General features: G+C 45.4%; 2 protein-coding genes and 1 long non-coding RNA gene across 6 annotated transcripts in view; 2 read left to right on the forward strand and 1 right to left on the reverse strand.

Moving 5' to 3' along the window:
• The window catches only part of CFAP61 (cilia and flagella associated protein 61), a 209177-nt gene extending 193437 nt beyond the window's left edge, over nt 1-15740 (forward strand). For all 4 annotated transcript variants that reach the window (XM_048842440.2, XM_075127270.1, XM_075127267.1 and 1 more), the window contains 2 exons: nt 11052-11142; nt 15281-15740. In XM_048842440.2, coding sequence (XP_048698397.1) covers nt 11052-11142; nt 15281-15481 — 292 coding nt within the window. In that variant the 3' untranslated portion in view covers nt 15482-15740. The remainder of the gene's footprint in view (nt 1-11051; nt 11143-15280) is intronic.
• On the reverse strand, nt 649-15442 carry LOC142071664 (uncharacterized). Its single transcript, XR_012667886.1, has 2 exons — nt 14541-15442; nt 649-2618 (listed from the first exon to the last, which is right to left on the reverse strand). It is a non-coding gene; the product is annotated as an uncharacterized LOC142071664 (long non-coding RNA).
• A 6658-nt stretch (nt 15741-22398) lies between the features above and the next one.
• Nucleotides 22399-25392, forward strand: INSM1 (INSM transcriptional repressor 1). Its single transcript, XM_048842438.2, has one exon. It carries the CDS (start codon nt 22852-22854, stop codon nt 24328-24330), a length of 1479 nt encoding a protein of 492 aa, XP_048698395.1. The 5' UTR covers nt 22399-22851; the 3' UTR covers nt 24331-25392.
• Nucleotides 25393-25698: the final 306 nt, after the last annotated feature.

Below are 25698 nucleotides of genomic sequence, written 5' to 3' on the forward strand. Positions count from 1 at the left end.
AAAACCCCTGTCCAATTCAATGGTTGTTTTCCTGAATGAGGATCACAAGATTGGGCTTATAGTGCAGTGTACTTATGTACTATTATTAAATTATAACAGTATTTTAAATGCAAATAAATCCATGTTGGATTTGAAATCAAATGTTTAACTATTTCTTAGCAGAATTATTGCCAGTTTAACAATAATCCCAGTGTTCTTTTAAAAAATTATAAATATCTGCAGATTTCCTTCTCTGATTTTTATATTCCCATTGAAAGAAGCTTGAAATAAATGTCTTCCTCTCAACTGGTGAATTGTATCATTTTGTAATCCTGCTTCAATAAAGTAAATCATAGGGCCTGGTTGAATATCCCTTGAAGTCAACTGTAATCTCTGTTGATTTCACTAGGCTTTGGATCAGGACAACAGTAGCAGAATGTAGGGTTGTCAATTTTCTAATTCCAGAAAACTGAACACCATTGCACTGCACTGCCCCTTCCCCCGCACACTGCTCCGCCCCTTCCCCGAGGCCCCACCTCTTCCAGAGGCACCGCCGCCCACTCACTCCATTCCCCCCCCCCCCCGTTGCTTGCTCTCCCCCACCCTCGCTCACAGGGTCATTTTCACTGCAAGGCCCAAACAGACATATTTATTGTTTTGACAGATATATTATGCTAATTTCAGGTTTTATTTGTTAAAGGACACCAGAGCTGTCAGCAAAATAGTCAAAAAGGATAATTTTTTAAAAAATGAAATTTCACAAAGATTTTCATGATTCTTTCTCTCCCCTCTTCCCATTTTTCATAACCAGCTCCATGGTTTTTTTTCCACTAAAGTTATTGTAATTGTATGTGTGGAATTAGGACCACACATTATCACAGCAGCAATGGATGGCCCACTCCTGAAGCCCAAATACAAATCCATAGAGCACAACCACAGAAATGGACACCTGTCCAGATACCTATATAAATAAATCTGTAGAAACTGACTCCCGCACCTACATGCAGATATACACATGCGTTCACATCTAGCATGCACTAACCCATATACTTCCACAGTATTTATTATTACAACGATTGTTTAATGCCTAGAGACCCCAACTAAAATCAGGGCTCCAGGGTGGCAGGTGCTGGACATAAAGAGAGAGAGTCTGCAACAAAGAGTTTATAATGTAGCTAGACAAAGATGGGGAGAAAAGTACGATACATTGGCTCTTCTGCAATTACTAGTCAACAACATTCAGTTTTTAAGAAATAATACATTTAGATTTCCCTTCTCTTTTAAAAATGTGTTATGAAATGAATACACACATATTTTATGTCATCAATTTTTTTGTGTGCAAGCCAGCAAAAGGAATAAAAGTCAAAGAGTTAGGCTGCAAGTTTTATTCACGCAGGTATACACACATGCGGCAATACACACACCTCCCTACACAGAGACCATCTCTTACACACATACAATGCATGCATGCACACGCTTGCCTACACAGTGATGCTTTTTCATACACTTTTCCAGGGGCTGTCTAAATCACTCAGCCAGGAAGGGAGGAGGGTGGACTGGAGGGGAAAAGATGTTGGCGGGGGAGAGGAGAGAAGAGGATGGGGAGGGAAAGAGGCAAAAGACGAGAACAGGGTGGGGTGAGAGGAGGCAGTGAAGGAGAGATGAGTGGGTGTGGGGGGTATGTGGGGTGGGTGGGGATGCAGGCGGAGGCAGAAGGATACAGGTGCATGAGGATGTGGGGGACACAGGGATGTATAGGGACATAATGGGAGTGCAGCAGTGTATGGAGGTGAATGAGGTGCAGGGCTGTGGGAGGTGAGGGCGGCTCTGGGAGGTGGAGAGGATGGGTGGGAGAGAACTGAAAGGGGTGCTGGGATGGGTAGGTGTGGGGAGCAGGACGGGATGGGGGGTTGGGACAGGGAGGGATGCCTTGATGGGTGTGTGTGTCGGGGTGGGACAGGAGGGATGCAGCGACGGGGGATGCGGGTGCGGTGGGGTTGGGACGGGGAGGGATGCAGTCGGTGGGGATTGGGGTGCAGCCCCATTCCCAGCACTCGGAGACAGGGATACACATACCTCCAATTCCCGGGGGCTGGTGATGGGGTGACAAACCGTGGTTTGCTGCAGAGCACGTGCTGCAGCTCAAGCCCAGCCACAAGAGGAGCGTGAGGAGAAGAGGGCTGGGCAGCTGCGGGAGAGGCACACACCAGGCGACCCCTCAACAGCTGTCTGCTGAGCGCTCACAACAGTTCCTCCCCTGCTAGTGACCCAGCCAATGGGAGCTGCACCGGGCAGCATGCACACCCACCGTGGCAGCCCCTAAGGCTCGGAGCTGGACATGCTGTCTGCTTCCTGACCCGGGAGCCGCACGTCATGGTGGCTAGCAGAGAGCCTGCCAGCCCTGCTGCACAGCGCCACAAAACGGACAGGGCCTGGTCAGCAATGCCAAAACCGGACAACTGGTCACCCTAGCAGAGTCCCAAATCTCTGAATTATCCACGGAATACCTGAAATACATGGATAAATAAATGTTCAATGAGTAGTGTTTTTGTGCAAGGAATTAAACAGTACTCCTGCAGTAGTTCTGCTGTAATGTACTTCTGTTTTCTTGTTCCACGATTGTAAATAAGTTACAAGCCCTGTAAAAAAAAAAAATTACAAAACCAGTTAAAAATTTGTATATAGACAATTTAATATTATTGTTTGCTTAGCCATGCAATATAGCTTTTTATCTCATTTAAATCAGGTGGGGTTGGTAGCAAATTTTCAGTATTATTTTCTTCACTGTGAATTTCATTTTCTGGTCTCATCGTAATCTCATTGTAATTCAGCATCTCACAAGTCAGTCTCTCTCTCTTTCTTCCACATATATGATTCACTGAATAACTTCAGTTTCAGTCAATTAAATTGTAGTCGCAATGCCACAAGCCCAGCAACATCAGGGTCAGTAACCCTGCTATTTATTTCCAGCAGGGTTGACTTTTTGAGTACTTTTTACAATTGTCTTTTTTTACTTTTCGGGATGTGGTGTTTGTTAGCAAGATTTTTAAAAAGTCGTCTTCCATTGAAAATAAGACATCTTTTGGAAGGTAGTTGCTAAATTCTTTGTTTGTATAGTCATAAATAATACTCTACCATAGACTTAACCAACCTTTACTGTGTGGAGAGGCTGGTTCTCAGCATATAGGGAACGTGATTTTTTTTCGTGATTGTCACTTGTAATTTTTCACAGATCAAAAATCGTTATCTAATGTGTCACCATTACAAGCTTCCATTATTTTCTATTCATGCAGACTGTCTCTGAGTCTAGATCTTGATCAGAGTTTTTTATTTTCAGCCACCTTTGATGTCACTACTTGTTGTAACCCCATTTCCATAATTCTGATCAGCACCGGCTGCTGAAGATGTGATTTTCAGTAGATTTATAGGACCAGATTTTCAAAATTGCACACATATCCTGCACTCTTAATGAATGTGTCTGCACCTTCATAACACACAGTTGTGTGCAGAAATTACCAGAAATGGCCATTTGCATACACATATGTTCTGTGTGCATCTGCAGTTATGGCAATTACATGTTCAAGTTAGGCACATAGTTGTACATGCCTAAATGTCATATAAAACTTGCCCATGTTTTCTGTGACAGAATAAGAATTTTCCTCTTGTGCTTCTTAAATGTCCTTGCAACTGAGCAAAGGCTTTAACTATTTAAATATGGCACTTAGTGTCAATGCGAAAACATACATAGCTGGGGGGCAACCTAATGATAACCTATGGGTCTAATACAATGAATGCTTCAGATTAAATAGAGCTGTATATGTCATCCAAAAGATAATAACCAGTGGTGTGTTGCTGAATAGCTGAGCTGCTGCATTCTAAACTTGAAATTCTTGAAGGGTCAGAAATGTCCTTCCTAGAAATGAGCTACAATATTTAAGCCTAGAGTCTGATGGGATAGGACACAGTCTTCTGACCAGCTCTAGGTGGGCATTTTTAGCAGCTGTAGCTATTTGGATAACTACAAGGAATGCAGAAAGACACTATGATTATGATCCATCTTGATGATTGTAAGGCAGCCACCTTGATAAAGGGCGAAGTTATGGACATTGTGAGTGCTTTGAAACACTTCCTTCTCTGCACCAGCTAACTTCCATCTTTCCATGCAGCTGTTCTTCAGCTAAATGCCAATGACTCCCAAGCCATACCTAAAACTTTGCCAACCCTATAGCTCAACTGTAGAGGTTCTAAGTAATGTCTTGATGAGACTAACAAAAGCCCCCATGCAAAAGTTTACCACGTAGCTTCCATACGTGCTGAAACTAGAAGTGCTGGGGTGCTACCACACCCCCTGGCTGGAAGTGGTTTCCATCATATACAGGGTTTACAGTTTGGTTCAACAGCTCTCAGCACCCCCACTATACAGATTGCTGTAGCACCTGCGGTAGCTCGAAATGTGCTTGTTATCTTTAAACACATTGCAGTAGTGATGAATACTTTGAGTGGTCACTAGCATAAAAAAATGGAAAATATCATTCACTACAAAGGCAACCAAATGATTTTGAACACAATAAAATTTCCCCTGCAGTGCTCTCAAGTGAAATTTGCTATTTCCATGTGCAAGTCGAGCTATTTTTTTACTTAATAATCACAATTTACATTTGAGCCAATATGAGCTGGCCAGCCTATATGAATAACGGCCACATGTGTCAGTCAGTTCAGGCCAAGATTTGTTGCAACAGCACAGGTGTTTGTCATACCAAATGTCCAGTGATAACACTGGGAAGTGGGGGAAGCAGAGTGTATAAGAGTGATGGCACACTCCAACATTTGGGGGGTTTTACTTTCCACCAGTGAGAAGGGTCTGGCAGACCCACTACTATTCACCTGGCTACATCCCACCTCCTAGATCAAGCCTTGCCAATCTTGAAAGGCTGCATGTCAGAACAACGATGATTTCCATAAATGGTACCGTATAATTATAGGCTTACGGCGTATAAACAGGTGAGGAAAATTGCTTGGAATATTTTGGGTTATTTCAAATTCTGAACATTTGAGAACTGATATAGTATCTCCAAGATGTACCTGATCAGCCAGGTTTTGCATATTTACTGTATTTTAAAAATCCAATTTTTGTCAAAAATATGGTTAAAACTTTTTAAAAAAATCTTGCTTGGCTGTCCACTGAATTGCACTCTGTATAGGCAGCCATGCCCAGTGGTGTGGGCGTTAAACTTTACCACCCAGGAACTACACCCACTATAAACTTCTATTTCAGTTATGCTAGCTGGTTCTGTGAGCTGAGTGTTATGCTCCAAAACGGAACAACAGTCTACCCTGCACGTACTCTCTATCTGACTAACTGCATAAAGTTGGTGTGAGTGGCTGATGTAAACTATAGCAGCCTGGAAGCTGAGCTGATCTAAAGTGCAAAGCTAGTATGGCTCCTTTGAAGAGCAACACCTGAGTTGGTTGAAATATGGATTTTTCTGTGTTCCTCCTTAATCCCAATTTAAAACAGAGGAAAAGTACTCCTAAGTACATTAACAACCTCAGAGTTTGGGGCTCTGATGTGCCAGTCATCTATTGGCATACTTGGAGTGCTAAGTGAGGAAGTTGAGAATATTTAGGGCCTGATCCACATCCCACTGAAATCAGTGGAAAGACTCCCATAGAGTTCAGTGGAGTTTGGTCAGGTCCTTAGTGAACCATACTGTTGTGGCTGACCCTAAAAGGGGGGCATTTTATTGTATTAATGGTCGATTCACAGCTTAAACATGAGATTCTTCCAATGAGACTGCCTTTTATAAAGATATGAAAGTCAACGTCAAGAGATCCAGACTAATCCTGCTGTTTTAGACAGTGAATTATGACACCCAAACACACCCAGACAAATTTGTCCTGAGTGATAAATTTGTTAGGATTCTGAAATAAAGAGAATTGGGTGTGTGGGAAGCTGGAGGGAAGAGTGGGGAGAGCGGGAGTAGGAATAAGAAAATAACAGACCCTTGCTTTTTACTTTAATTTGGTTTTATTATTGCTGCTATTATAAAAGGTTTTTTTAAGTGGACAACTGAACACCAAGCGGGGACTCTCTGTCACCATGGATAAATAACTCTAGCTGCAAGCATAGTGGTAACTTGTGCCAATATTTTCAAACGGCAGTTACGTACCCAGACCCAATTGATTCTTGGCAGGAACTGGGTGCCTAACTACCCTTTGTGCCTTTGAAAAGCCACCAGCCATCACCACACACACTCCTTGGTCTCATCTGAGAGCAGAGCCAAAAAATCGGTAGCATAAGGCAATATAGCAATGGTAGAAATCTTATAGTATTTATCTATACAGGTTGTTTTCTACATTTGTTTAAATTATATTAACATGATTCTATTCTAGAAAAAAAACTGTCTCAACAGACACAAAATTCAGATCATTTAATAAACTCACCAGAAGGAAGAGGTTTTTCCTGGGTAGTTTAATGGGTCAGTAAGTCAGCCATTCCCAAAGTGTAGGGTGTACCTCAAAGACAAGCCAGCTTGGGGGACAAAAGGGCCCCTCAGCTGTCCTCCAGAATCCCTGCTTGCTTGCTTGCTTTTTTTTAGGTACATTTTTGTCTGTTCTGGTTGTGAAGAAAACCTTGAAAGCATGACCTAAGTGTGCAGCAGTGTTTGCCAGGGAGTCTGAAACTATAGCGCTGAAGTACGAACTGCCATATTCATTACAGTTGGTGCTAACTCAGATGCCACTGATGACACTTTAAATGCCAACATTGTTAAATATACTACTGTTCATTGAAGTATGTGAAAAAGGAGGGGCTATATCATATTAAGAAAATCTACATAGCCTTACAACATCAGTGTTAAAAAACTATAAGTTGGGACACAGACACATACACACACACACACAGATTGGCTTAAAAATCATGAGATTTTAAAATGTAATGAATATTGGGTACTTTTTTTTTACCTTTTGTGTGTGTGTGTGTGTCTTTATAATACACTTGAGTCATATTTTCAAGCTTTTCTCTACGACTATGATGGCTATTTTCCTTTTTTTATTTACTTATTTAATGAAAGCTAAAATTCTTCCACACTCATGGAAGTCCAGCAGCTGAGACGAAGAGAAACACAAACTATCACAAAATTCATGGTGAAAATCACAAGACTTCACAACATTATACTATCTACTCTGCATGATTGCTCATTTTGGACAGATCTTTAACAACTTATGGTGGGTTTGTGGTGGGGATGTGATTGGTTTAATTTTCCTGAAAGAGGGGCTCATCTTTCAGTGCAGCAGTGGGTGGTAAAAATGAGTGTCATGTCTATATTCCTTTTTCGGAGTATGCCTAAATGGCTAATAACCTGTGCCTGGCAGAATATGGGCTCTGTTGAGAGATCTGTAGTTCCTATTCTCTTTTTTTATCATTCACTACAGTTGCCCATTACTCAGATGTCATGGGACTTTTTTGATGTGATAAAGTTCTTATTAACCCTTTAATTATTTCTGTCATGGTTTCTTGTTGTGGATGCTGAGCTTGGCATTCTCAGTGTAAAAGTACCTCACAACTTTCAAAGTCTTTAGATATTTTTTTTTTACATGTTCACATCCAAGGAAAGATCTTATGTTTTGGATGGTGTGGATGACTTAAGTGGTGCAAGTGCGGACAAGGGTCAGTGTGCTGTCCTCATTTCTTTTTTTTTAAAGTACCAGTAAGCATCAGAGAGCTACTGCTGCTTCAGAATTCTTGAAAAAAACATTGTCATATGAAAGTGGTGTATAGCAGTACATTAAATAAGAGTCTGGAGACTAAAAATAGATGGGTTTTGGAAGGGAATCTATTTACATGCAGATTTCAGAAATACCACATTATTATTTCCCAAGATTGGCCAACTTTATCTGCTCATTTTTATCATGTGCCCCCCCCCTTTAAATTAAAAAGATTCAACTCCTATTGCATAGGATGCCAGTAGATAATTTTCTTTTTTCTCCCCTTCATCTAATATAGGTTACACATCACAGATGAGGCAGAACAGACTTTATGTATTGTTTGTCAATGAAAGGAGAGAACAGCTTCCTAGCAACAAAAAGGATGTCACATATTGTCTTCAAAAGGAGACCATTTCGCCCCATCTAGTTACAAATGCCTTCCAATGATAGCTTCTATAGATATAAAAGCCTACCAGCAGGGGATCCCCCCTTAAGAAGTGACCATGTTTTAAAATCGGTTATGCCCCTGGCAAACAGTCATCTTGTACATATTTAGCTTGATCATTTTGGCAGGTTATGAAAGACTAAATGGTGCAAACACATGTGGCAGATGCTGTTCTCATGATAGTTGAGGAGCCTCTGAGCTTCTGTTGGTAGCATGCCAGGTTCATCTTGTACACTGAAGAGCATTATACTTTCAAGCTTTCTACAGCTTGCCCTTAGGGACTACTGTTGAAGTGGTAATAAAATTTAAAATGAGCCAAAGAAAGTCAACTTGTTGGTTTGGCTTCAAGTGAATCGTTTTCATTATTAAACTTCAATTTAATGGAACATGTGTTGTATTCTGAGAAAGTAAATCTAAATATGGTTGTTAGAAAGGTGATTGTGTCTTAAGGATAAATATGCACTGCCAGAAAGGGAAGAGAATTGCTTATATATTAAAACACTCTGTAATGGTTGCATTTCTCCATTTGAAATAAGGTAAAGGAAATTTTGTATTAAATAGCTGGCTATTAGTAACCCCTGTACAACCAGGTTTGAAAACATAGACAAGAAATTGTCCACTTCCAGAGTAAACACATTTTTATTTGAGCCAAATACTGCAGGTTGGTGAAAAATTTCAGGCCTTAAGCTCCGAAATTTGGAAATGCTGTGATGAACTGTACAAGTATGAGTATCTGAAGATGTAGTTATCAGCTGAACTGGTAATAACAATAATACTCAGTATCCTCAAAGCATTGTACACACATCATTTAATCCTCATAACATCTCAGTGAGGTATGTAAGCAGTTTCATAAAGGCAGGGTGTTTAAAAGACTAGCCTCAATCACAAGATGAAATCCATGTCAGGGCCAGAATTAAAACGTGGGAATTCCAGGCTCCCAGGTCTGTGCTTAGATCACTATTTCCTGCTCAATGGCTATTTCTCTGTTAAAACAGATTTACCAGTAATAATTGCACAACTAAAACTAAGATGCCAGGTGAAAATACAGGAAAAATATCTGGCTACAGGGCCATGCATGCCAGTGTAATGTGAGCATCTTTAATTATCTTGGTATATCTTTTCTTGTGCCCCTCCTATCTTGCTTTGCCATCTAACTGTTGACATTAAATGGAAAATGTTTTGAGATGAGTTAGTTGTTTAAATGTTTTGGGAAACTCTTCATGTCTATGTATGTATCTTATAGAGATATGATAAATACATTTTAAAGTACATTTTTAAAAGCGGCTCTTAGAGCTGAGTTCAGCTTTTGTAAGATTTCAGCCCCAAATATAGAGATGAAATCAGTCTTGGTAATGTGCTAGCAGTGTGCTGCAAGATGCTCCTATGTCTGTCAAAATGGAAAGGTAAAGATGAATAGCAGTGGCAGTAAATATTTATATTGTGGAAATGTCCTTCATTCTGTTTGAGGCCCTATTGTGCTGGGTGTTGTACAAACACAGAAAAGAGACAAGCCCTTATCCAGAGGGCTTACCATCTAAAGAAACACCCGGAGGGAAGGAGATGGGGGTATAACACCCAAGTGGATGGGTGTGGTGAAGAATTAGAACAGCTCTGTTAGTTACATACTGTGGTGTTGATTGAGTCATTAATATCTGAAGTCCAATGAAGCTTTTATTTATAGAAAAGTTGCTGATAGGAAATATCACAATTCAACATTTATAAAAGGTTGGCTTCCTTTTAGAAAGCAACTGAATGCTGGTTTTCTGTGGAAATTGTCATTAAAATTATGTAATTTGAGTGTTTATTTTAGAAATTAATATATTTATTGTAAGGACATTAGGCCAAATCCCATCAGAGTTACACATGCAATATTGCTTATTCATGAGAGCAATCCCACTGATGTGAATAGACTACACGCTTCCAATGACACTGTTCACGTCTAAGGACTGTGGTCATAATTTTGCAAACATGCACATGCTTAACATCAGTGAGATGACTGAAATGAGCAAAGTTAAGGATTTGCGTAAGTGTTTGCAGGATCAGGCCCTATTTATCTGGTACCCAGTTTAATAATAAGTTACACTGATTCTTTTGGTCCTATTCTTTCTTCAGTGGGTCCTTTTAACTTCCATTAACATTAATGAGAATTGCATGCACACATCAAGCAGAGAATATACCTCGTGTAATCTAAAGATTATTGACACCACCACAATTATTTTTCGTTATATAGGAAATAGAAATAAACAGCCATTTTCTGTGTCATCCAGTTGCCTCTAGCTGCATTTACAGTATCTACTTATATATCTTGTTATGGCCTTAAAGATAAATAAATACTTACAGTTTTCTAACTTTTCACAGAAAAAGTGTAATGAATGCTTTCTGTCAATAGATATAATATAAATGTTAAGATAGTTCCTCTTAAGATAGATTCAATTTAGCTTTAGTGCACTAGTAGAAAGAACATATTGCAACACTGTGGTGGCCTGTTTTTCTGGCCTTTATTAATCCAGAAACCTTAATGATGAACAACATTTGTGTCATTGTCTACACAAATTTAATTTGTTTATGCAGGAGTTCAGTTAATCCTGCAATCTGCTTTTCTCAAATGAGGACAGATAATGGAGACACCGTTCTTTACAGGTCTTCAGGCTTTTAAATTCTGATAAAATCAGGATTCTTCACTGGGTCTTGCCACAGCTCTGAATTAAGCCACTTTAAATGTAATTACTGAAGCTGGCTGTACATCAGGAACATCCATTAAAAGAATTGATTGACCATGCTGTTACGGGAGGCATTTTATGAACAAACGATCATGATGGGTCCAGAACTGTAATTTATAAAAGCAAAAAAGCAGGTAAATACTTTATTAGTGGTTAATGAGAGGTTCACTGGATAACTAAATTTCTTCTTTTTCAACCAGCTATTTCAGGGAACCTTGGTCCATGGCCATCTATCATGATCGGTTTATTGATCTTAAGAAAGAACTGCGCCAAATCCTAATATCCAGCCAGGTAAGAAAAATGACTCGCAATTGCATTTTATTATTGGAGTAATTCGTTATTGTTGAGCACTTCTTTTTTTTTTTTTGCTCCCATATTCTGCCTTAAATTTCACTTTTTTCTGTTTAATTACTCACTTTGGAAAGCCTAAATAGACATAGTCTATGCAGCATAAGGGAGATTCAGTAAATACTGGAAATTGCTCATTTTAATTATTTTTACAAATCTCAAAGTTGCTGGTAATGTTTTTTTCATCGTTTACCTTGCTCCATTTTCTTATGCAGCATTTTTATACCCCTTATATGTTTTCTAGTGCAAACTTGCCACTGAGACTTGGAATTCCCATTTCTTTAGTTAACACTGCTTTCCATACAGTTTTGTTCATTTTTTTGCATAATGATATAAAAGCACCATACGAACCATCCTAAAATTTCAGATCCTGTGAGATGTAAATCTTTCTATAAGTACCTATGGCCACAAGCTACGTAGCTGATAAAGTAACACAGAATGGCTTTTCAGTGATAGATGAAATTCCCAAATATAGGGATGGGGAGAAATTAAGACATTTGCTAATGTCATTTGCACTGTTGACCTGAGCATAAATTCATAGTAATTTCTCCATTTTTTCCTCTCCAAGTGTCTGACTCAAAACCCATTGAAGCCAATGGACAGGCTGCCACTTGATTCAGTGGACTTTGGATCAGTCCCTAAAGACAAAGTTGTAAACATATAATTGTCTCTAAACAGAATTTTTTCTCTACAATCTAAAGCTTGCTGCTGCCTAGTGGGTGGTTTAGTGCCATTCTACCGTATCCCTCCACATACCCCCTTCGCTTCTGTTTTACATATCGAAATTCTATATTCCTGCACTACTTTTTAATGGATTGCTGCAATTACCATACAAAATTGTTAACTGTGTATTGAGGTAACATCACACTAGTCTCTAGGAAAGGTTAAAATAAAATACAAAGGTGCTAGATAGTATTGTCTCTTCTGTTGTCATAATATGAAGAGTACTTAAGTGAAGTATTATTTTTAGATTTTCTTGAAAACAACTTACAAAGAACAGAAAATTAAATTCTAAGGAAAAAATTGTGCCTGAAGGTAGTGATTTTCTGCCCTGTTTCAGCAGTGCTTCCTGTATTGTAATGTGAACAGCTTATCTCTTATGTGCTATCTGTTTTATTGTCTATGGACAGCCTGGAAATGGTGTCTTACGTATTTCAGGATTACTGAATCCGTCATGCAAACTGTCTCTTATGAGTTAGTCATGACACACACACGCAAGTAGTCCTGTTGAGATCACTGGGACTACTCCTATGAATCAGGATTACTCACATGAGAGAGGGTTTACAAGATCAGGTCCTATATCTGACAGGGTGAATGCACATTTGTCATTCCCTTTGTCTGTTTTTATTCTAATTCCCTTCACACAGATTCTGATATTTAGAAACACTAAGTTTAGTAAATATGTATCTCCTATGTCTGTTTGTACAATACTGAGCACGCTGTCAAGTGCTTAATAAATACATACTGCACTGTTGGAATATATCAAGTGTCTTTTAAATTGTCATTATATAATTTGGGAGCAGGAGGATCAGGACCTTTACTACCTGTTGCTCATATTCCAGTTGACCAAGGCATTCAAATAAATGTTCAGTCAAATGCAAAAATAAGTAACATAATAAGTAAAAATGTTTAACTAGCATTGTTATAGTTGAGATTGTAAACTACAAAAGTCAGGAATTTTAAGTTCTGATTACCATAGAAAATGGAACTCAATTAAAATGTAACAAGACATACAGTAAGAGAAACTAAGACATGCATAAGAGCCAAGTTAGAATCATTGTGTGGACCATGTCTGTGAACTTGCGTGTTTAAATTCTCAACCATAACATTGTATTTATTTGAGTGTCTTGCACAGGATGTTCTTCATCTTCAAAAGCCGATCATGCTTTGAATATTTACCCATTTTGTAGGATCCCAAACATGTATTTATTTCAACATGCAGCGCTCCAGCTACGTAGACTTGCAGATGATAGAGCTGAGGTTTTGCACCTCCATCCAGGGCTAGATTCACAAAAAAACTGAGGCATGGTGATGCTGAGTATTACTACATTTAACCTGAAGGGCAGCTAGAAAATTGCTGGGATTCACAAACCTGGGTTTGGCACCTAGGCTTCCCGTGAAAGGAGGGAGAAGGTGCCTCAGAATGGATTCACAAAAGCCAGCATGCTGGGTGTCTCTTGCCTAAACTAGCCAATGGGAGATGCCAGGGAGAGGGGTGTGTCCTCAGCCCCTCCCTTCTCAGCAAATTTGGCACCTAAATCTAGAGAGGCACCTCCTTCTGCTTGGGTTTCTCAGCTACACACCCTGTCCTGGAGTTAGGCACCTATGCTGATTGTACAAGAAGCTGGAAGGGGACAGGAGAATAGAGAACATCTCTCATAACTTTAAGCCCAGAGGTCAGGGTACTCACCTGAGATGTGGAAATCTCCCACTTCAAAGGGATTCCCCACATCTCAGGTGCAAGCCCTTACCACTGGGTTATGGGATATTCTGGTGTTGGGTTCCCTCAGTCTCTCCTGTTGAAGCTGCTGCACTGTGAATAAATAATTTTAAAAGTAATTGGAGGTGGGAGACTTGATCCTAAGTCTTCCAGCTGTCAGGTGTGTGCTCTGACCACCAGGCTCCAGAGTTATTCTTCGTTCTTGTATACGCTCTCGCTCTGGTCCAGTGATTCTTTTATTATTTCTCCATAAGAACAACTTCAACAGGAGAGACTCAGGGAGTCTCACATCACAATATCCTCTAGCCCCGTAGTTAGGGTACTCACCTAAGAGGTTGTGGATACCTGTTCAAATGCCATCTTTCCCCCTTAGGTGAAGAGTCAACTCCCAGATGAGTACTTCAGCCATGGGGCTAAAAGTTATGAGGGAGGTCCTCCCCAAGCCATTTTATGTAAGCTCGCATATAGAGGCCTGATCTGGTAGGCAAGTTCTTAGTCTGCTTTACAGATGGGGTCCCACAGAGGAGGTAAGCAGAGGAACACTTACCTTCCCCCCAATTCATGCGTTGCTTTGGGGCTGAAGCGTCCAGACATCTAGAGCAGAGCTGTAGTGTGCATGCACAGACGGAGCAAAATAGGTGCCTAGGAATGTTTATCACGAAACTTTAGGTGCCAAGTGAGTTTAGGCTCCTACAAGGTGCAGTGGTAGTTGAGCAGGGATTTTGTGAATCCCACTCAGGCCATATTCTGGGTTTTAGGCACCTAAAGTTGCAGCTAGGTACCTGAGTCCTTTTGTGAATCTAGCCCCAGCTGTTAAAGTATTAATAGAAAATTGTATAGTACACATGTGCAGTATGAGCTTTCCAAGCAAAGGCACTTGTCTTCAATAAGAACCACTAACCTGGTTTTCACATGGCAGCTGGGGTTGATTGGAAAATCAGGCCACACGTTGCTTGCAGATTCGACATTTAAAAACATAAACCGTTCTGAACTATCTGAGCACCAGAACTGTGTCTGGAAATTCAATTTCTAAGAAGTTCAAATACTGAAATTGTTGTTTCTTGCTCAAACATTTGTCAGACTTCGTACACACATTATATGTATATCTGTCTATACACACACACAGAAGCCTTTTGAACTGTAAATAGGTGAGAATTTTCAGACCAAAAGATTAAATTAACACCTAAATTTATGGTCTTATCAAAGTGTCCTTTGAGCCATTAGTGTCACCGCACTGCCACAGTGTGATAATCCTTCCACTGCGTTCCTGATAGCTATTGCCACCAAACACCCCCTTCCTCATCCAAGGAATGTGGCGACCAGCTGTCTCTATATTTGTTGCCAGGGAGAATGAAGGGTGAAAGGCAGGCTTCAGTGTCTGCCTCAAACGAGCGGCCTAATATCAACAAATCCTAATGTATCTGGTGCCTGAGCCTTGAAGACTGTTGCTGAACTAAGTCCATCCAGTTGTACAAACCATTGAGTTCTGTTACATGTATTTGTTTCTCTAGTGCTGTTTGGAAATGTGTGTGCATATCCAGCCTGCCTGTTTTATTGTCGTAGAAGCTAGTGTAGCTATACCTGCCCACAATGTTTTGTCAAGTCAATGCTGCTTTTTCAGCTTATTCCTGTCTTTTACAGGTGGATGGCCTTCCATCACTGGACCAGCTTGTTCACCAGATAGTGGATGGCGAACTCATTCTTTCTGAAAAACCAAAGCAATACCTCAAAAGGTTCTTTCAGCAAAATATCTACAAGAGACTGGTGGAGGGAAGCATCCTCAGTTATCTGAACTACAATAATTACCACCTGCCTATGTATGCATGGCCAGGGATTGTTTAGTTATGCTTGGCTAAATGAGGCTCGCTTTTCACTCTTAATCCATAGGGCCCCTGACTCCCAGCCCCTCTCTTAGGGAGCACTGAGATGGCTTCCAGCCTGAGGCTGCATTCAGCAAGCACCATGAAATGTTCTCTTTCAGTTCTCCAGTAGGTGGAGCGGGCCTCGGATTCTCCATTCAGCAGGAACCATCAGGCCCAGGCCCAGCCATTCCTATGCAAAGCTGGCCTGGCTTTTCAACAATAAAAGCCCGCTCCCATCAGCCATGCCTAGTTCGTGTTGATTTGATCCGGGCCTGGCCGGGCTCCTGGTGGCTTCGCCAGGAGCAGCCGCAGTTTGGCTGCGCGGGGGCAGGGGTTGGAGGCCGGCTCCCTTGCGGGCCGGGGGGGCTGGGCCGGCAGCCCCCGCCCCGCTGGCAGATGGCCGGTGGGGGCTGGAGATCGCCGTGTGGCTGCTGAATTGTTCATGGCCCGCGCGGCCGGCCAGAAGGTGCATTGTGGCGGGGGGAGGGGGGCGCGCCAGTGGGCAGCCTCGTGACCCAGCAGCTGCGGGGTTAACTCCCTGGCTGGAGGCGCCTCGGCAACCAGCTGACCAATGGCCGCCGGCGCTGGGCTGCGCAGCCAGCCAATCGGCAGGCGAGCGCCCAAGGCGGGAAAGCTGAAGCCAGGCACGGAGCCGGGCTGAGGCGCTCCGGCCAGGTGTCGTCTCGCGCCCGGGCCTGGGACGGGCCGGCGCCGGGCTCGCGGGCGCTGCCCGGCATCCTGCGATGGCCGCGGGGGGGCGAGAAGGGGAACCATGACCGGGGGCGGCGCTCCTCTCGCCGCTCAGCGGCATCCCTCCTTCACACGCCGCCCCCCGGGCCTGTTTAACGAGCCGGGGCAGCCGCCGCGACGCCCTTCTCCGCGGGGTGCTTGTCCGCTGTCACCGCCTCACTCCTCAGGAAAAAACATGTCCGCGCCTGGGCGAGCACGGGGCCGGCGCCCATTGCGAGTTACGCAGGGAGCGGGCCCTAGCGGATGCTGATTTCGGGCGAGAGTCACCAGGCACCCCCGAAAGGGAGCTGGCAGGGTGGGCTCGGAGGGACGCGCTTCCCGGCCGTTGTTTAAAATGCACCCACGCTGCAGAGTGCCGAGCGGCCGCGAGCACAACCTGGACCGAAGTGCAGCCGCAGGAACAAAGAGAAGGCCCCGGCCGTCAAGGAGCGGGCCAGCTACTGCCCATGGACGCTGCTGCGTGGGGCATACGCTCCTTTGGGCAGGGGCAGTAGCCTCCCAGCACCCGCAGAGGACAAGCGTGTTTCTGCCCCATACACAGAGCTGTTGAAACTCCCCCCCCTCCCCCAAGCGGCATAAACTCTGGCAGCACAGGGAGACAGCTACACGGATTAATTAAAAAAAAAAATCCTATGTGGCACATGAAACTAGTCGCTCTGCTGTCCCATGTTTCCAATCTTAAAAAGCGTGACGCTAAATGAGCTTTTGCATCGCAACAATGATTGACGAATGTAAGTGAAAAAAAGATGCTGCCGTAATCCCAGCACGCCTGGTGTTCTCTGTATAACGAATACAGCCCCAAAAAGGGAGATGAAAAAGTTAAAATATTCTTTGCAGCGGAAGATGTAGAACACGTCTATCACTATTCAGACATAGTGGGGGGGGGGGGGGGCTAGGAACCGGGGCGGGGGGGACGAAGCCATGTGTGAGTAGCTGTTGATTGTTTTCTGGTTGAGAGAAGTGATGATAAGCCTGGGCTAAAGTGTACGTTGCTCGTGTGGGGATTGCTCGTGTAACCTGCAGCTGTATGCTAATGATAATAGAAACAAATCCGCTGCCTCCCCCATTAAACAGCGAGGAGGCAGGGACGCACACATCAGTGAACAAATACACTCGCACTAGACAAATAAAATACACATACACACACACCAAAACCAAGAGAGAAAGAAACAAGAAAGGGGCAACCCACTCACCAGCATGTGGCTCGATGTGAATCTCAGTTATTCTCTCCTACTTATCTTTACAGGGTATTGCCTGATCACTCAGTTTTAGGACATGCTTATTGGGGAGGCTAAAGGAAATCAATGCTGGATTGCTGTGTGACACGACTGAAAGGTAACAGTCTTCTCTAAGGTGCCACAAGTACTCCTTTTCTTTTTGCGAATACAGACTAACACGGCTGTTCCTCTGAAACCAGTCTTTAGGGTGTTTGTCATGCTGGTCCTGCAACAAATGCCATCGAGTCCTGTTCTCTCACACTCGGGTATTTACTTTTTCCCTCTCTTTCCAGAAACGGTGATCAATTTACCCACCCTGGGCTGAAAAAAAACAAAACTTTCCGTTCATTTAGGCCTTTGGGCAGCTATGCCTGAATAGCATAAACAAATCGCCATAAATACGCCACTTAAAGAGAAAGCTCCTCTACCCAGTATACTTTGCGTAATAAAAGAACTGCTCTCTTCCCCCGCATACAGCCTCCCCCCCCCCTCCCAAAGCTGAATAATGGGAGCAGAGCAGATTGCCATTGGGGGATACTTGAAACTTAAGCAATAGAAAATACTTCAGGTCTTTTTCTTCTGGTAGCTGGGTGAAATGGAACAGACTCGTGGGCTCTCTCTTGTTTTCTCTCGCTTTCATGTAGTATTCTTTTGTGTGTAATTATTTAAACGGGAGATCCATAGCAGCTTTATGCTAATCTGCTGAACAAAGGGAGCGGGGCGGGGGAGAGGGGAAGGTGAATAGAAGGCGCGGGGGGGAGGGAGCGGTTGAGGGATTCGCGTGTCTCTCGCGTGGCCCGCAGACAGACACAACAATCGCTAATTCCTGCAAATGCGCTGCGCTCGCTCCCGAGCCCTAGGTCAAACAGTAGCAACCCAGCAATTGTTTATGCGTCATGCAACAATGGGGGTTAGAAACCTGATGAACCTTTCTGATTGCAACCTACAAGGTGTGTGTGTGTGTAAAACAATCTCTGGTCAGCTTGATATGTACAAAAATGGGGTTTGTGGATCTGATGAAACGGTCTGACAAGGGGGGTGTGGGTGTGTGGAAGTAAAAATCTGTAATCCACTTGATACTTACACCAGGAAGGGGGAAAGGTCGATTTAAAAAAACATCTAATCGGAGGCAGGGCTCTGCTCTTTGCAGGTCACACTTCAGCCCAATTCTGGGCTTGTTCCGCCAAACGCATGAGGCTGGTGCTGTGTTGAGTAATCAAAACCGCTCTGCGCCTGTCGGCTGATACAGGGAGGCATGCTTAAAATCTGGAGTAAAGTAGGCAAATCAATAAAGCTGAGGGGTGGACAAACCGTTTAGCCGTTCGCTCCGATGCGCTCGCAGGAACATTCAAAATAGCAAACTCCTTGACCCAAACTGGCTGTGCTCCCCCCCCCCCCCCCCCCCCCCCCCGCAATGCCTTGTCACAGGACAGGGTAATAGGGGATCTTGTAGAAACGCGTCTCCCCAGCAAGCCTCGCCAAAAGGAAAACGCCATGCAATTGAGCTTTGCTGCCACTGATTTTCCATCTTGGCAGAATACAAACGAAACCGAGCGAGAAAAACACAACATGCCTTATTCCCTTAAAAAAAAAAGTTGCAAAACGTGGCGCTGAAGTGACTCGAGACTTGATCTCTTTGTGAAAGCTGGGCTCTGTTTCGAACAGGAATTCATTCAGAGGAGGCCTATGGCCTGTGTCACACAGGAGGTCAGACTAGAAGATGACAGCGGTCTCTCCTGGCCTGAGGAGCTATGAAATATTCCCTGTGCAAATTCCCACATATGCCGTTGGTCTCGTCTTGCTTGTGAAGGGAACTTGGCGCAAACAAAGTGGTTTGTAAGGGAAGGGGGCGGGGTGGACTCAGCTGGGAATCCCCTGGGGGAAACGTGGAAGTTTTCTGCTGAAGACAAAGAGTTAAATAGGGTTGGAAGAGAGGCTGCTTTGTAGTTTTAGAGGGACTCATTCAGTTCAAACGCTTCAAAAATAACAGTCACGTCTTGAGTTTCAGACACTGATACTATTTGATTTTTTAAAAGGCTCTGTTTATTACAACTGACTGGACAGCGCCTTTCCCCAGATCGGTGCTAAAGTCATTATTACTGGTATGCCGCTTCATGCAGCGTGCAGTAGTGCCCGCAGGGTGCTCAGGTCGGAAGCTGCCCACATGGAAAGGAAGGCCCAGTCCTTGCCCCGAAGACTCCCCAATCAAAAACGGCTTTAGGGTTCAACGCAAGCCGTGTTGTCTGGTGAGCCATAGCGGCCGTGCGAGAAGTACTGCACAGCCCAGCAGCAGCTCCAACTGTCAGATGATGCACACTGCTGCACCTGCTTTTGAAGACGGGTGTCTCCCCCTCCCCAACATTTTTTCCACTCTGTTGTTGTGAAAATTAGTTTAGAATACTTGTACCTTTCAAGTTGCAATTAATCTTTACCGTAGTACATGACTGAAAGCAAGGAGGGGTTTTTTTGTTTTTTTTTTTTTTTCAGCTGGCTGGGGCTAGGAAAACAACAAAAAGAAACGGATCCTTTGACTCGAAGTATCTCAATAGGTTTCAATAGATTCCCTTTGGTTAATTCATAGCACTGTTTGAATTCGCTGTGCTGCAACGGGTTTTTGTCGGTTTTTTTCTTTGCATTCAGCTTTTTAAGGTTAGGTATTTTGACTTATCTCTTTTAATGAAAAAGAGTGCCTATATTCCTCACATATTATAGAGCAGGAGAAGAGTCTGAGCAACTACAAAACTAGCCAAACTGGAACCTACAGAGTAATAAAAATGGGAGAAAGTAATTGGGGCGGGGGCAGTACCGCTTCTTCTCTGTCGTTATAGACGCAATATAAATCAGGATTAAAACGGCTAACATCAGTTGCATTTGGATTAGCAGGCATTTCTGGATGTTTGCAATCTAGGCAGGAAAAAGAAATGTTTGATTAGATCCAGTATGAGGCTGATGTGGTGGGGAAGGGAAAGAGCGCTATGGGCACATAAACATTTTTCTCGTTTTCCCCAATGGTCTGTCATTAACTGACTATTTGCCCGATAACGAATGGCAGGCAACATATGAATTATTACACTAGGGTCTAGCTTACATGATTATTATCTGAGAGCTACCTTAAATTCCCAATCCTGCAGACACGCACGTGCTTCACTTAACTTTATTGCCGTGACAATAAAGCTTTGACAAAAGCGTTCAAGCATCCTCAACATCAGACCATTTATTTTGGTGGTCCATGCCCAACCCTGGCACTGCGCAACTAAGGGCAATGAGTAACCTACAAGCAAAAAATACCACCATGTAGCTCAGCTAACAAACTTCAGCGTTAGGGCACTGGGGTGGGGGGGAGGGGGAGCTAATACATTCCCTTCGATTAGGAGCAGACACAAGACTCACACGGGAAGCCTGAGCAGGCTAGCTGGCTTTCGATCCAGTTCTTCTAAGGGCTGGGGGGGACAGGAACAGAGAAAATCATTGCCACGTTTTCTTATCCCTCTCCTACTTCTTTCTCTAGACAAGATTATAGGACAAGCAGCTCTGGGAAGGTTTTATCCCATACCCGTGTAACAGGTATTATTGCCTGAGACTTTTGTCCATGCTTTTCCTTGAGCAATCTGTGGAGTGACAGAGAGAGCCTTTAGAAGGATAACGCCTTTTGCGTCCCAAATGTAGCAGGGAGGGAGGCGGGGTATTGGGGTTTTGTTTGTTTTTTCGCTCTTATGACTTCTGCTGGCTGACGGGTGTGTCTTGTGCTATTGCAGCCGCTGCCTTGTCTTGGTGGACAGATTTCTCTTCTCCCCACCGCCCTCCCGTCTTTCTCCCCCTGCCCCAGCTCAGCAGCACGCGTCTCTTTCTCGTCCAGATTGGCCGCGGGTCGCATTCAATAGAAAGAGGTTAATTTCCTTCACAAAGGTGAAGGGGGTGAGGCTTTGGGAAGCTACTGTGCAGAGACAGACAGACCCTTTCTTTATTTTTTAGCTACTTGATTAGACCCCTTGATTTAGCATCTGATGTCAAACAGCAGACAAAATGCACCAACTGAATTAAAATGCATGAGGCCGCAGAGGATCGTGTACAAGAAGTTTGTCAGATATATATAATGATAAACTAGAGATGCATTGTAATAATAAATAACACTGAGGTTGACACACTGTGCTAAGTGGTAGAGGCTTCATTTACCAGAATGAGTAATTGTATTTTCAGTAATTTAACAAAAGTTTTTTTTCTTTTGTAATTAAAGCCTCCCCCCAAGTCTTACACCCCGCCCCCCCTCACCAGCGCCCAATCTCTTCAACTCCAAAGTGTACCAATTCAACAATTTGCTTTGCTGATAAAGTGTTTATTTACGGTCAGAACTTTTCGAAGAGATTCTGGACAGGAACAGCAGTGCTGGATTTTATGAGCGCTTCAGACTAGAATAACCACTATACCAGCATGTATGTTTCTTCTCGAAATGGCTTCCCATCAGTTCCTGAGGACACTTCCTTGCCAGTATATTTAACGTCCTGATTTTCAGACTCCAGTGGCAATCTCCTAAAATGTGTTGTTTGCAATTATACGCCCCCCCCCCATCCCAGCGTTTCCTTAGGGGTGAGAGCTTTTAAACAATTCAGAACCTACATTTTCTTTCTCTTCTCCCCCACTTCTCCAGTTTGCATATTGAACCCTCCTGACATATTTCTGACCATTCTTCTCCTTTGTTGCTATTTTGCTCCAGAACCGCGGGTAATCCCCCCGATTTGAGATGCTGCTCATTGTCATGCTGATGGACATTTCCATTTGGCAGATCTGTGCCCCCCGGAGGAGACACACAAAGGCCAGGCACGTGTGCCTTCCTATAGAAAACCATCAGACCGTGAAAAGAGGAGGGGCCAGGCGTGTGCCTTTAGCCGGGAGGGGCCAGAAGTAAATGGGGGGAAAGGAGGAGGGGGGAGGGAGAGAAAGGAAAGCGAACGAGAGAAACCCCTCAGGTACATCTGCTGTACCTAGCAAGCGACCCCGCTGTCCCTGCCCCTTTCTGCGAGCCTGCACCCTCCCACACTCCTCCAATCCATAGGAGCCGCAGGAAGCGCTGATTGGCTCGGGGATGGAGCAGGAGGCTCGAACAATGGCATCCTCTCCCCTTAAAAAGAGTGCAGCGATCCGGGCAGGGGCAGACGGGACCCATTTGCGGGGCGCCCACCAGACAACAAGTGCAAAGGGGGACCAGCAGCAGCGGCACGTCGGGGGTCTGTCCCTCTGCTGCTGAGCCCGGACTGGATGGCAGGAGCAGGCAGCAAAGCCTGAGCGAGGCAGCCGGCTGGAGCCAGACGCACAAGCCTTTTGCTGCAGATCCGCGCCCCTGTCGCCGTCGCCTCAAGTGCCTTCCCCGCCGGCCCAGCCGCCAAAGATGCCCCGGGGGTTCCTGGTGAAAAGGAACCGGAGGGCCACGCCGATCTCCTACCGGGTCCGTTGCGGCCAGGAGGGTGAGCCTGAGCTGCTGCTGTTCGCCGGCGGCCAGCAGCGCTGCTCCCAGCCCCTCCCCTGCGCCGGCCTGGATCCGGCGGCCCCCGCAGCGCCCCGGGAGCCGCCGCCGCCCCCGAAACCCGTGCAGTTCGGCACCCCCGAGGCCGCGTGCCAGGCGCTGTACAGCCCCACCCGGCCGGTCAGCAAGGAGCACGAGAAGAAATCCTTGGAGCGCAGCTTCAACCTGGGCTCGCCGGTCTCCGCAGAGTCCTTCCCGGCCCCGGCGGTGCCCAGCACCATGGACCCGCTGCTCTTCGCCCCGGCCGAGCTCAAACTGTGGGTCTCCTCCTCCAGCCCCGCGGAGACCAGCGGCCCCCAGCGCAGCACCCCGAGCGACCCCCACAGGGACACCCACTGCAGCGCCCAGGGCATGCCCAGCAGCACCCACAGTGACACCCACTGCAACGGCCAGGCGAGCGCCGGCACCCGCAGCCTGTCCGCCCTGCTGCCCCCCTCCGCCTCCTCGGGCCGCCCCCAGCCCAAGCGGCCCCCCGCCGGCTCGGAGCCCGGCAAGCACAAGCCCCCGGCCGCTAAGAAAGCCAAAGCCATCCGCAAGCTGAACTTCGAGGACGAGGTGACCACGTCGCCGGTGCTGGGGCTGAAGATCAAGGAGGGGCCGGTGGAGCCGCCCCGGGCGCGGGGGGCGGGCGGGCCGGGCCCGCGGCCGCTGGGCGAGTTCATCTGCCAGCTGTGCAAGGAGGAGTACGCCGACCCCTTCGCCCTGGCGCAGCACAAGTGCTCGCGCATCGTGCGCGTGGAGTACCGCTGCCCGGAGTGCGACAAGGTCTTCAGCTGCCCGGCCAACCTGGCCTCGCACCGCCGCTGGCACAAGCCGCGGCCGGCCCCCAGCGCCCCGCCGCCGCCGCCGCCGGCCGCCAAGGCGCCCGAGGAGCGGCCGCCGCCCAAGGAGGCCGGAGGCAGCGGCAGCGAGCGGGACACGCCCAGCCCCGGGAGCGGCGGCGGCGGCGGCGGCTCGGAGTCCGGCTCCGAGGAGGGGCTGTACGAGTGCCCCACCTGCGCCCGCCGGTTCCGCCGCCAGGCCTACCTCCGCAAGCACCTGCTGGGCCACGAGCCGGGGCCCGGCCCGGAGAGGCCCGGCCCGGAGGAAAGCCCCAGCCCCGGCCCCGGCGCGCCGGCTGCCAGCGAGTGCCACCTGTGCCCGGTGTGCGGGGAAACCTTCCCCAGCAAGGGCGGCCAGGAGCGGCACCTGCGCCTGCTGCACTCGGCGCAGGTCTTCCCCTGCAAGTACTGCCCGGCCACCTTCTACAGCTCGCCCGGCCTCACCCGCCACATCAACAAGTGCCACCCCTCGGAGAACCGGCAGGTCATCCTCCTGCAGCTGCCCGTGCGCCCCGCCTGCTAGGCCGTGCCTTCGCCCCTCCTGCCCCCCGGGCTGCAGCCTGGCAGCTGCCTCGGACCGGCTTCGCCCTGCAGAGCCGAGCTCTCCAGGACCCCGGCTGATCCCCCCGCCCCTCCTCCAGCGCCTGGTTTATTTATAGATGAAAACAAAGGGGCTGGGGGGGGGGGGGAGTAATAATAAAATCCACTTGTGCCAGTGTCTCCTTGGTGGTGATTCCTCCGTCCTTGCTACTGTAGCTCAGTCTCTGAAAAGCAGCCCCTCTTTGATCGCTAGCGGGATCGCGGTCCCCTTAGGAAGTCTCTCTGGTTTTCCTCTGCCCCCATCTCTCTGTGTACGTAGCCTAGGGGTTGGGTGGGTTGTTGGTTTTATTTTTATTTTTTAAAGTCAATCTCGAAGAATAATGCCTTTATATTTCACAGGCTGTAAACTGAATTTACCACATGATTAGCTTTATTATGGCTTGTGAACTGCTGGAAGCTGGCTTTACACCCCCACCCCCTTTTATGTGAACAAATAAAACTGCTTCATTTTGTTTTCTTTAGTATAGCCACAAATGCCTTGACTCTACTGTTGATGGTCTCCAGAATATGCTGTAGAAACTGCCTTAAATATTACCTGCCAACTTTCTTTTTTCGATTGTTTGTCCTTAGCGAGGTAGAATCACGAGCTGACTATATGTATATGTTGATTTGAGTAATTGTTATTTATTCTTTATTTATTTATATTATGAAGATTGATATTATTTGATCGTGAATATTTTGATGCGCTTTTCCCCTTCCCCGTCCTGCCATTTCACTGTGCATTTTAGAAGAAGATCTTGTTCTAAAGGGATCTGCTAAAAGGTTTTAACTTTTCTACCTAGAATAACACACAATCTTGACCATTTTATCCTGCTCCAAGGGCGCAGACAGCTCTTGTGCAACCGACAGCTCTTACTTTTAGATGCAATCTCTTTTCTACACACATTATTTTCTTAACTGTTAGCTATTTATAGAATGCTTCAATAGAACTGTTTCAACTGTATAACTATTTACTATTCAAATAAAATATTTTCAAATTCAAGTACACATCCTTTCACGTCTCATATTTCTCATTAATCAAAGCCTTCCTACTTTTCTTTAACGAAGACTAATCTATTCATTTAAGCTTAAAAGAAGGAAGAGCTTAACAGAGCCCGCTGTGGTATATAAAATATCACTCTGGTGATTATTTTTCACACACCCTCCTTTGAAGGCGCTCTGAGTGACTTAGCAAGCTAAAACCTAGGCAGCCTAGTTACACCTTCCCCTACAGCTTTAAACCCGCCAAGAAGAACGAAGCTCTTTAGGCATTTGCTAAATCGTTATTTCTTTGAGCGCGCAGCTTGGGAGA

The sequence above is a fragment of the Caretta caretta genome, chromosome 3 (genome assembly GCF_965140235.1).
Source record: "Caretta caretta isolate rCarCar2 chromosome 3, rCarCar1.hap1, whole genome shotgun sequence".
In the NCBI taxonomy this organism is placed as follows: Eukaryota; Metazoa; Chordata; order Testudines; family Cheloniidae; genus Caretta; species Caretta caretta.

Excerpts from the sequence above, each read along its gene's own strand:
- INSM1 (XM_048842438.2), top strand. The coding sequence starts at position 22,852 with ATGCCCCGGGGGTTCCTGGTGAAAAGGAACCGGAGGGCCACGCCGATC.